The 12,651-nt window shown below is 39.5% G+C and overlaps 1 protein-coding gene across 4 annotated transcripts in view; it reads right to left on the reverse strand.

The window, feature by feature from the left end:
• The window catches only part of usp32 (ubiquitin specific peptidase 32), a 204,231-nt gene that overhangs the window by 46,853 nt on the left and 144,727 nt on the right, over nucleotides 1–12,651 (reverse strand). For 3 of the 4 annotated variants that reach the window (XM_050055481.1, XM_050055453.1, XM_050055462.1), the window contains exons 17-22: nucleotides 6,051–6,208; nucleotides 4,500–4,581; nucleotides 4,009–4,083; nucleotides 937–1,075; nucleotides 750–855; nucleotides 204–377 (exon numbers count right to left, since the gene is read on the reverse strand). In XM_050055481.1, coding sequence (XP_049911438.1) covers nucleotides 204–377; nucleotides 750–855; nucleotides 937–1,075; nucleotides 4,009–4,083; nucleotides 4,500–4,581; nucleotides 6,051–6,208 — 734 coding nt within the window. The remainder of the gene's footprint in view (nucleotides 1–203; nucleotides 378–749; nucleotides 856–936; nucleotides 1,076–4,008; nucleotides 4,084–4,499; nucleotides 4,582–6,050; nucleotides 6,209–12,651) is intronic. The other variant, XM_050055471.1, reaches the window with a different exon arrangement.

Below are 12,651 nucleotides of genomic sequence, written 5' to 3' on the forward strand. Positions count from 1 at the left end.
ATGAGGACTGTAATTAGTCGCAGTTCCGCATATGTTTTATGTCCATTACAATTCACCTTCCAATTGGTTCAGTCAGGAATGTACACCCCAATCTTATAAAATTGTTACAGGCGATGATAAGGTCCAGAATTGGGTTTTACATTTCTTATTGACTATTCTGCAACGAGACATATTTGAAGAGAGAATTGCGATGCATCTCTGACCTCAGAGGCCACCTCCCAGTCAGGCCGGCCATCGCTGTCTTTTAGCTCCACGTAGGGTTTCTCATGGACTCTGTTGAGATCTTCATGGAGACCATCCAGCAGGAAGGCAAGCAGCTCCTGGGAGTCCTGCTGCTGGAAGCCATTAAAGCGTGGGGCATATTTTGCTATTGTCCACTGCAGAGGAAGCAATGAATTCATAAACTTTACTATGACTTTAAAAGCATTTTTAAAGGCACACTGTAAAACTGCTTCTGTAACACTTAAACAAGTTTATACACAGCATTTAAAACACTTCAAGTCCAATTCAGCCTGCAGCCAGGTAAAGAGAAATGGATCAAAAATTACAATACCTGACCAGACCCATAAACCAGGTAAGGAACCAAGACCCATAACAAGGAAGCAGAGCTACTGCACGTTGACAGCTTAAAAAAAATGCTACACTAAAACATACCAACTTCTCAGTTTGCAAGGCACACCATTATAAAAGGTACCAATGGGGAAATGTCTTTAAAATTTCATGTCTAAGACATTGATGAAACTGCTTACCCTGAGTTTGAGTGGAGCTACATTCTTCTGCGTTCCACTCCATAGCTCCATCACCAGGTCACCGTAACACTTGGCCATGTGACCTCGCATCCCGATGGGGTTGGTTCTTAAATGCACCAACACAAGCCAGTTAAAATTATAAATTCATAATACTGATGGCAAAATTTATACCAGACTTAAGTTTCACCTGTTGAGCTCATAGAGGTGTCTCCCTGAAATGAAGTAGTCTGTGAGAGGCTTGGTGTTGCTCACACACTGGATACTGGAGTTCATGAAACAGGTGTTGCCAAGGTTACTGAGGCCAGTAGCTCCTTTCTCTGTGGGAACTGGGATGAAAAAAACAAGGGCATACTGGTCAGATTTAAAGCTAAGTGTAACTGAAGGAAAAACAGTAAAGGAGCTAACAAGCTTTCTTTACTGACCAGCACCAATAAATAACTGCATATTTGAGAAACTGTTAAAATTACTGCTACAATGTAGAGTTTATACCAGCCACTCTCAACATTTTTGTAGTGAACTAGTGGTGGGGGAAAAAACGATACAGCAAAGTATCGCTATATTTTGCGTGGCAATATTGTATCGATACACAAACGCCATGTATCGAGTCTTTTATTATACACATTCTTGATTATTGCAAATACACAATTTAATACAACTTTTGGTTCTAGAATAATAAAATCAATTGTTTTTTCGGTCCACTAGATGGTGCTGATGTTTGTTTTCCTGGTGAGGTCAGCAAAGGTCTCAGTCAGTAGTATTTGGCAGAAAGTTCATCAAAACAAAGATCGAGGCACCGGAGAAAGAAATCAGAAATGTGCCATTGGTGTTCACATTAAACGCCTGGACCTATTTTGGATTTTTTTAAATACTCTGGGAATACAACGAACATGAGGGTTCACCTCATACGCCACCTTCCAGAGACAGCGTTAGCCACTGACGGCCAAGCTAACGCTAATCCTGCTCCGCCGAAAAATCAATTAACACTGCACACACTTAGTTTGATAAAACTACTATCCTGCTCTGAAAGAGCGTTCATACAGCTTTGTTGAAAGAAAAGGTTTTTGTTACATGCTAAAAACACTAGAACATTTTCATCGAGACAGCCATGCCCAAGCTCTATAGAGAAGTGACGCAAAAAGTTGAGGGATCTTTGAGTACAGCAGGAAGGGTGGTATTAACTTGTGACGCGTGGACTTCAATGTCAGTGGATTCATATGTGACTATAATGGCACATTTAATCACAGAAGTGAAGACTACTGTCTCACGTTCTCCAAAATAGAGCAGGGCACGAAAGTCACAACGGGGCAAACATTGCAGATTTCCTGCAAACTGCACCACAAGAATGGGGGATTGCTGACAAAAACCTTGTTGTTTTAACAGACAACGCTTCTAACATGGGTGTTATTATTTCCAGTTCCATTCCAGTTTTATCCCAGTTTTCTCTGAACTGGGGTAACAGTGAATTCACACCTGGTAAGAGTGATATGGGCTTCATAACCTGGGCTGATAAAGGCCTAGGTAAAATTGCAGATTTTATTCGACAATGGCACTCTCATGTCATTTTGAAGATTTGAAACAGATGTTTGACATCAAACAAAAACATTTCTTAAAATATCTGCAGATTAGAAGCGACATATCTAAAAATCCTTAAACTTACCTACTCTCATCTCTATGGAAGAAATAGCTGTAAAACTCCACTCAAAGAGGGGCCTGATTTCACACTTCTATAAAACAATCATGGACATGGACACCATTCTCTCTCCCTCCTTCACACTATCGTGTCCAAGGCAAGAAAAGCCCCCCCCCCAAAAAAAACAAAAAAAACACAGTTAACTAACACCCATTTTAAATTACTCTAATATAAGTGAATATTGAGAATATATGTAACTCCAATCATGTTAAATAAATTCAATCCCAATACCTTTGAAATATGTAATAGATGTGAAATAAAGAGCATGCTATTTCATTGCTTATGAGATTGCCCAAATATCCAGGTTTGCTGGATAGAGGTTTTGGATATCCATTCACATGTCATATGTGTTAAGTTGTCTGTGTGCCTCAAACTGTGTATCCTTGGAATTTTTCCCGTAAATTGTAAACTAAGCAAGGCAGATAAGAAAATAACACTCTACTACTTATTACAAGCAAAACACACCATTGCCAGATTCTAGAAAATCCACTATCAGACCAAGTTTACAAGCCTGGCTTACTGGACTGTCACACTCTGTTGCCCTGGAAAAACTTACTTTTATTATTAAGGGTAAATATTCTACTTTTGGTAAGATATGGGGATGTTTTATGACATTTCTAGGGAGGGAGAGAGCTACAAAAGTCTACTTGTTTTAATCTCCTGAATGCAACATAATTATGTGCATATTTTTCCTTTTTCTTTCCTTTTAATACTTGTATAGGTAGCGTTTCTGATTATTTATTTTGAAACTTGGAAAAGTACTCATTGTGTTGCCCTGTCATAGCAGTTGTTACTAAGACAATGCCTTACTGTGAATGTTGTTTTTGATGTAATATCTAAAGTATATTAAAAATCCAATAAACGCACTTATTTAAAAAAAGAAAAAAGAAATCGCAATATATTTCTCCGCAATATTCAGCATATCACAATATCGCAATATTGTATCGTGACTTAAGTATCGTGATAATATCGTATCTTATGTCCTCTGGTGATTCCCACCCCTAGTGTGAACACTACCTAACAATAACATTAAACAATACATAAATCGACATGGCAACATTTTTTTTAATCTACCAGTCTTCTGCAAAAGATTCTGTTTTACCAAAGGGTATTAGGTATTATTATTATTAGGTATATGTATTTTTTCCTCAATCGATCATTTATATATGATCACTCCCTGCATCTGCTTTGAAAATGGACATCTAGCATTTTGTGGCCAACATAAGAGCTATTATAAAATATTAAAGAATAATGTTGCAGATGAGGTGGTGATTACAACTCTAATTCCCAGAGAATTTTGATCTTAAAATTATGTCTGCACACACACATTAACACACACACTCAAGGTTTAAAGTGGGACTTGGAGTTGGGGGAACCCTAAGATCCGGTGTAATGGTGCAGGGGGAGAAAATACTGACCTCTAAATAACTTTAATATTGATTTGTACTGTGAGCTCCGATGGACTTGTTTTCTTTGTGGACATGCTATGTGATCAGCTGAGCTTCTTTTAAGGTGCTGTGGCTCTGGGTTGCATTTTTCAATTTATGATGTTAGTGTGTTCCAGCTTACCTTTGTGCCTGTCCATCTTACTACTGTTGGCAATGAAAGACATTTCCTCTGGCCAGCTCATGTCTTTGTTCCTGACTGTGGAGGAAGAGAAAGAGATTTTTTAAGATTAAACCATCTCACTTCCACTTTCATGTGGCATTACGTACGACATCTATTGCACGTCTGTCCGTCCTGGAAGAGGGATCCCTCCTCAGTTGCTCTTCCTGAGGTTTCTACCGGTTTTTTTTCCCCATTAAAGGGTTTTTTTTGGGGAGTTTTTCCTTATCCGCTGCGAGGGTCATAAGGACAGAGGGATGTCGTATGCTGTAAAGCCCTGTGAGGCAAATTGTGATTTGTGATATTGGGCTTTATAAATAAAATTGAATTGAATTGAATTGAATTACTCAGAATTATCAATGAAATTATCTGTTGATATAACACCACTATGCGTGTGAACAGAAATTTGTTAATTCTGGAGAGAAATGTAATTAAAAAAGGAAGGTGTGTCAGACCTTCAATAACTAGCTGCTGCTCATCATGGATCTTTAGACTTTCCAGTGTGTGATCTTCATCATCCAGGAGGGTTAGGTAGTTCTACAGGACAAAGAGAAGAGATTTAAGGAATTATTACTCTGTTGTTCTTTCTGTAAGTTCATTTTAGAAGTACCATTAGACATGCTTGTATTAAACTGTTAGAGGGCCCTCAGGCAAAAATAAGCTGCTGGGGCCCCTATTAACCCCCCATTCCTTTCACACTTTGTGTGAGATGTGTGTCCACCTTATTCCTAACCCCCATGACACCTTGCGTGAATTATGGGTGCAACTTCCGGCGCTATTTGTAAAATATGTTCTGCTATAATATAGTGGTGTTTGAGGATGCTGTGAATAGTGTAGAATTGGTATGACAGGTCATTGTGACTTGATAGTCGGGCTTCTGCTCCTCAGAGTTGATCTCATCTAGTTAGTGGCACCAGCTGATTGATTTATCACACCTTATCACACAATCTGTCTGTGTGTATATCTGTCTGTGTCTCGGATCAACTCGCCAATCTGGCTCTGTGTGTCTAAATGCTCGCAGCTTGCCTGCAAAATGGCCCAACATTCGCCGAAAATCTGCCAGTGTAAAAGGGGCACATGTGTTCTGTGAAGCACTCGTAAGTAGTACTGATGATAGTCAAGGACTTAAACATTTGCTGCTGTTTTTACTTACTCCATCATTTTTTTTTGCGCTTGAGCACCTTTTATTGTGCACAGATGTCTTTTTAATAAATAGACTAGTAAGCATTGATCTCAGCCTATAGACCTTTTTGTGACTTTCTAGCCCAATTATATTGGTGTGCGGGTGTCTCCTCTGTCCTACTCAGTGCAAGAGCCTTTACTGCTGTGTGCTTCACCAATGCAGAGGAAGGAGAGAGAATTGCCACCAACACAGTTGACGTTACTAGAGTTAACAACCTTGCATTATGTTACTTTAAATGCAATAAAATCATAATTTATTATTGTAATCCACCTAAAACCAAAGATAGACACACGTCAACCCCAAACAAGTCAAGCTGAAGCTGACAAGCTATCTTTAAAGCTGCTTAACTTAAGACCAGTGTAACATCTAATGGTCAATGTGTGTGTGTGTGTGTTATTTATTCTGAAGCTGCTACTTTACATTCTATTTTTTATATTTAGTGGCATTTAAGTTCATCACTTTGATGTTCTAAACTAAGAGACCACAAGAGACTTGAGTTTTTTTTTGTTACAGGAGACTTTTAAGTTAAAGTTCAGCACTTTGATATGGCTTGTTTTAAAGCCCTGTCTAGACAGCAAACATCTCAGACGTGTTCTTTGACTTGAGCATCCATGAGTGCAATAAATGTTTTTGTTGGGGGAAAAAAAAGGAATCGTGTGAGAGAATCAAGATCTCAATTCTTAGGGAGAAAAATTGTGATTCACATTTTAGCAAGAATCATGCAGCCCTAGTTTCATACAGCTGTACTGGCTGACCAATAATATTTCATACAAGCCAAATGTATAAAAGAAATGGCAGCTCTTGTGACAGCTTTGTGGCCCACCTCACTGTTGTAGAGCCAGAGTCTCATGTCCTCCCCTTTGATGCGGAGTCTCTGGGACAGGTAGAGGTGGATGTCCTTGATGGTGGCCATGCGGCTGAAGCAGCCGGTGTAGGCCAACACTCTCTTAAGAGGAGCATTGGGGGATGGCACATTACCTGCTAAGTTGCACAAATAGGACAGGAACATTCACAAACCGACCCAAACACACAATTGGTGCACATATTTGGTGTGTGTTCATTTTACTTTTTCTTAACTGAAAGGACTACAACTGTGATTTAAAAGTCCTTGTGTGTTACTGGCTATGCACAAGCTCACAGATGCAAACAACTGATCAACTACAACAACAGCATTCTGGTGACTGAGGATTAGTTGTAAGGAAGCAGCAAGAAAGGGCTTTCTTGTCAATCAGCGCAGACTTGATTGGTCAATCAACTTAGTGGATTTAGTAGAATCAGATTGGATTAAATCAAACACAAACCCATTAATATTAGTGCTGTCTATTCAAATATAAGTATACACATTTAAAAGTTTTATAAACTGATCACGGCTTCAAAATAGTTATTAAAACTGGTGATTTTAATATCTGATTTCATTTTGTTCTATCGACACAGCTTTGCTATTTAATTCTACCACTAAATGAACCATCCTCTACACTTGTTTGAGTGCTCTACTACTGCCTCAGGCTGTCAGGGAGACATTATGCAGAATACAACGCATTATTAGATCAATTTTAGATATTTAGCAACATGCCTGATAGAGGGTCTTAATGCCCAGCAATGACAAGCTGCTTAGACATATTATGAGTCATGACTGTAGCCAAAGTGCCACTTGGGTCTTGGGTCTCGCTTTGGCCTGAAATCTGATATGTTGACTTGATTTGCACCAGCGCTCTCATGCTGAGTGCTGATGCCATCCCAAGCCTGATTAACCAAGAGCAACTGTGTAAATGTCTATTTTATGCTTTGTCATTTGCTTTCTTTCTGCAGAGAGGCATTTTGAGTTTATACTGGTCCACTATATACAAATATATTTAGACATCATGCAAAGGGGTAAACACTGGAGTGAAATCCAGCTTCTATTATTGTGTGAGTGATTTGGTCTCTATATATGCTTTCCACTGTGAGTACACTGGACCTGAATGAACTGAAGTTAAAGTGACTGACATGGTGCAGCTTACAATCATCAACCTACATATACCAAAGTGACAAGACAGAAAACCTCAACAACCAACCACATAAATCACAACACAATGCAATGAATTGCAAATCTTTTTTGAGGTATATACAGCTGAATACAGTACAAAGACAACATATTTAATGTTGAAACTGATAAACTTTCAATTTTTTGTCAATATACACTCCACAATACACTCCACTGTGAGGGTCCAAAGGACAGAGGGATGTCGTATGCTGTAAAGCCCTCTGAGGCAAATTGTGATTTGTGATATTGGGCTTTATAAATAAAATTGATTGATTGATTGATTGACCAGAACGTATATTTAAATGTATTCTGTTGTTGGGTGTGGTTCAACATCATTTTACCTGTTAATTCACTGCCATGGCAGCACTTAGACAAAGGGGGTGAGTTTTTGGCTCAGATATTTTCTGTTGACAGCACTATCCCATAATGTAATATTTCATTGTAATGTAATGTTTCATTTTGTTTTGCCTTAGTTATCCCAGTTGTTTGTTTAATAAACCACCATAAAACACATCTCTGGACTTCAGCATGAATTTTTTTGAACTGATCACCATTATGAGCCTACTTAGCCTCTTAGCGTATTTTTTCATTGATAGTAGTCCCTACACTTAATCTGTATTTAAAGCCTGCAATGCCTTCCAAAGAAGTAGGGACGGGGCAGCAAAAGACTGGGAAAGCTGTAGAATGCTCAAAAAACACCAGTTTGTAACATGACTGTGGGAAAACAGGTGAACTGGTAACAAATTAAAGTATCATAATTAGGTAAGAAAAGGGCATCCTCTAAAGGCTCAGTTGTCCACAAGTTAGGAAAAAAATTAATTTTCAAATTGTGAAAAGGGATTTCACCATCTACAATCCATAATTTCATCAAAAGATTAAGAAATCCAGAGAAATCTTTGCACAAAGGGGCAAAGCTGAAAACCGACCCCGAATGCCTGTGACCTTTGACTTCTCATGCATCACTGCATCAAAATCCAACAACTTTGTATAAAGGATATCACTACTTGCGCTCAGGAACACTTTGGAAAACGACTGTCAGTAAACACAGTTCATCACTGCATCTACAAATGCAAGTTAAAGGGATAGTTCGACATTTTGGCAAATTCGCCTATTGCCATAATCCCTATAGTCATATGAGTAGGTACATTACCTTTAACTGTCAGTTCCTGCTGTTCTGAGATCGGTGGGACAGAGCTGCCCGCTGCTCAGCACACAAAGTGGAGGTGAACAGTACAGCGCCCTCTCTCCCTCAAAACTAATCAAATACACCATCAAATGACTCCAAAACGCTCTAGTGGACAACACATGGCTTGCGCATTCCCCACGCTATGAAATAATAATGTATAATTAAGTAACATTACGACACATGAAGCAAATACTCAGAGCTACTTTCTTGAGTAAACCACTGGGCGGAGTGACACAGTGCACACCTGAGACAGTGCCGTTGTTATTGCTTGTAGCCATTTGCGGTATCGTCAGCTGGACGCACCAGAAAGTTTGAGAAAAGTTTACAGAGTGTTGTTGTAAATCATGGTTTACACATGTATTGTAAAAGGTTGCGGTAACAAGCCGAAGATATGGAGCAGAGTGAAGTTTCACGTAGTACATACCAAAAATATAGATGGGATGAAACAATGGCTATTTGAGCTGAACATCAACCCCTACACGCCTGTGGAAATGATCCGGAAAATGTTTGTTTACTCCAACCATTTTTTACCGGAGGACTACGCTGAAAGGATGGAGCGCAGAAGCTCAGGAATGGTTCAAACACTTTTCTTGAAAGATACTACCATACCATCTGTCGGCATCACAAAACGAGCAGACGTAGTAAGTGATCGTTGTGTATTTTGCTCAGCAATCTCTCTGCTGTAACGTTACCTCCATGTTGAGTAACATTAGCCTACAACCCAAGCATGGTAAATAAGGCTAAAATGCAAATGTTGTTGTGGTTATGTTATGGATAAGTGCTTGCCCAGAGCATATAGTGAAGTGACTGGCATTATTTCTCATTGTTGGGAATAAATAGACTGCTAGGGAACATTTTATGTTGTTGTTCCCTCAGGAGTTGTGGTGATTAATGAGTATGGAGTTAGTATGTTCTCCCCGTGTTCCGGTGATTATTTTGAGGCGTACTCTCGTCCCATCCCACCATCAACATATGGATGTAACATACAGTCACTGGCCACTTTGTTAGGTACACCTGTGTAATCTAATGCAATCCAGTAGAACGGCTATACCATGAGATTTGTGATGATTCTACTTTGTTTATTATTGTGGTCATAGTGAATGGTGGTGGTGTACTGGGGCGGCCTCCTAATTTTGTCTAATTGAAGGGGACAAAATATTAGGAACACTTTTCAATATATTGCACTCCAGCACATCAGCACCACCCACTACAACCTCAATAATAAAGTAAAATAATCACCTTTCTGACAATGTCAACAAAAACTGAAAATGTAAAAGCTTTGTAAATGTAGAATGTGTGGCAGAGCTGTTGTTTCGGATTGTATTAGATTGCACAGGTGTACCTAATAAAATGGCCAGTAAGCCCCACATTTACACCACCAATCCATGCCGGCTCTGGGTCTCCCCTCAGCCCCTGTTTGCTCGGCAGCCTCAGCCTCTCTTCTTGCTCTCTCTTCTTCCAAAACCTGTAACTCTTCCTCTGTATATTCTGGCTTCTTCTCAACAAACTTGTTGTTTTGATGACGGGAGTAACTGAACTAAACATACGCTGTTTGAAATCACTCCGCCCAGCAAGTACTGTATGTCTGGAATGTAGTTCCGGTATGTCTGGAATGTAGTTCCGGCTGTGCATTTGGCTTCAAAACAACTCTGTCTCGTAATATTACTCGTCATTTGATGGTGTATTTGATTAGTTTTGAGGGAGAGAGGGGGCTGTACCATTCACCTCCATTTTGGGCTCCGAGCAGCAGGCAGCTCTGCCCCACCAATCTCAGAACAACAGGCACTGATAATTAAAGGTAATGTACCTACTCATATGACTATAGGGATTACGGCGAATTTGCCAAAATGTCGAACTATCCCTTTAAGACTCCCTTTTGAATTTATTTATTTTTTTCCCTCCCTTCCCCGCTCCCACACCCCTCTTTGGCAGAGGGGATTTTCCATTGGCGGAGGGCTAAAACGGCTTTGGCGGCCACCAAAAATATTTTCTATGCAGGGAAAACCCTGCCATACAAAGTGAAAGCCATATATCAACAACATGGGAGTGGATATATATATATATATATATAATACCATTATTATGGCTATATAAATGTAATTTATGGTGCTGTTAGATTGCTGTTACACCACCCCACTCTGTTTACAGTATGTGCGAAAGACAAGAGGATTTTTTCTAACCTCAGCGAAAATGTTGTTTTTCAAAGACTACACGCCAACAAATATGGACTGAAGCAGAATCTTTCGTTAGATAAAAACAGCTTGTGAATATTAGAAATGATTACATAGATCTTTTCTTTTTTTATTATTATTTTGACGCTGGGACTGTACAACGCACTGCCTGCCGAACGCAGCATGACTTCACCTCATTGATCTGTCGCTGTCTGTCTAAACAGATTCATGGGAGCGATTTTCACAAGATCTGATGCAAGAGGAATTTGTGATAAAATGTCTATTACTATTTATTAACACTAGAACCGCCAAGAGGTCATTTTTACCCTCCTGCCATTTTCAAATGCTTGTAACTTTGTCACAATAAAACTCTAACATCTCTCTGAGAGCGTAGTCACAGTACATCTTGACTGAAGTAGCTGGCCCAAAAGCACATGCACGCCATAATATCGATGACCATTTGAGCGCGTTCAAGTGTCTGATGGATCGTGTCATGCTGCAACACATCTGCGACTGTACGGTAGCAGAGGCGCGTCAGTGTGGAGCGGCGCATGGTTGCCAACACAACTCTGCCGTGCGCGATACAGAGAGCAGAGGAGAATTGTAAACACGCAAACATGTACAGAAATGACATGCCGTGGTGTAAATCATATAAATAACATAAGGCTACGGCTTCACTTCATTGATCTGTCACTGTCTGTTTAAACAGATTCATGGAAGCCATACTTCACAAAGCGCCGCTCATTCAGCTGTTTCACAGTCTGAAAATGACTCCTCGGCTCCTCTATTTATCACATGCTTATAGCATTATGTTGTACCCTTTTACTGCCTTACCGCTGAGGTCTGAGCAGCTTCATGGAAGTGACATTTTACAGTTCTTCATATTTTAAACTAACGAATTTCATTACTTTTTCATTCCCTCTGAATGGGTGAGTGTTTCCATCTGAATAGGTTTCTCAGTCACTCACATCATCACACTAAGTAGGCTATACAAACTTTTGATGCAAACATTCAACAAGACATCGTCACCGTCAATGTCTTTTATAATTCTTCACATTATGAACCAAGAAAAGGATTTTTGTCTCTTAATGAATGTTAATGTAATTTTAAAATTTAAGTCTCTTAATGAGCAACTTTTTCAAAATGATTTAAGTAATTATTTTCAGGCACTAAGTTATTTTCAGATTGTTTCTCATTATTCTGAGAGTCTAAATCAATATTTTCAGATAGGGGAGACTTGGGCCTATTGTAACAACATTTTAGGTTTTCCTTAATAACTTATGTGTTTATAACACTGATGCTGCAGCAGATAAAGGTGGTCATTTTAATAACTTAAATACTGCTGGGTGGCTTACTGTAACCTGTAATAATATAACCTAGCAACAAATTTATATTATTGTCCTAAAGTACTGTAACTAATAGGCCAAACTAAATCTGTAAAAAATAAAAGTAATAATGCAATAATAGTGTAATATTCACATTTGAGACAGTGGAGTAGATTAATAATGTAGCATAGAATGGAAATACTACTAGGTAAAGTACAAGCACCTCTAAATTTGTTAGTTTTTGTGTTTCTGTGAGAGGAAAGCGCCATCTCATGGTGACACCTTGTAACTGAATAAATGGGCGTGTAACAGTGGAATCTAGGCACATCCCCAGAAAGGTGTGGGGGGGTGGTATTTGGCTGGAAGTTGGCAGGCATCCAGAAGGCTTTTGGATGATGTGGGAAATCTGAAGTGGCTGCATCTGTATAGACAGCATTCTAGCATCGCTGTATGGCGTTATATTTGTGTCATATGTCGCGCGAGCGGATAACACATCTGCACGCGCGCAGATCTCTCTCTCGTATAAATTATTTCGTGTCACGCGCGCAGATTTCAACTGCCGCGCGCACTTGTTTGATCTTCGCGCACATATTCAGCAACAGAGTGAAGCAGAGGCAGGTGTGAGCGAGTAAAAAACAGCAGCGACACACACAACAACACTGTGCAGCTGCTTTGCGCACGCTGGCTCGCTCCTGCTCTCGTTCTCTCTCTCCCCTGTG

The sequence above is a fragment of the Epinephelus moara genome, chromosome 2 (genome assembly GCF_006386435.1).
Source record: "Epinephelus moara isolate mb chromosome 2, YSFRI_EMoa_1.0, whole genome shotgun sequence".
Lineage (NCBI taxonomy): Eukaryota > Metazoa > Chordata > Actinopteri > Perciformes > Serranidae > Epinephelus > Epinephelus moara.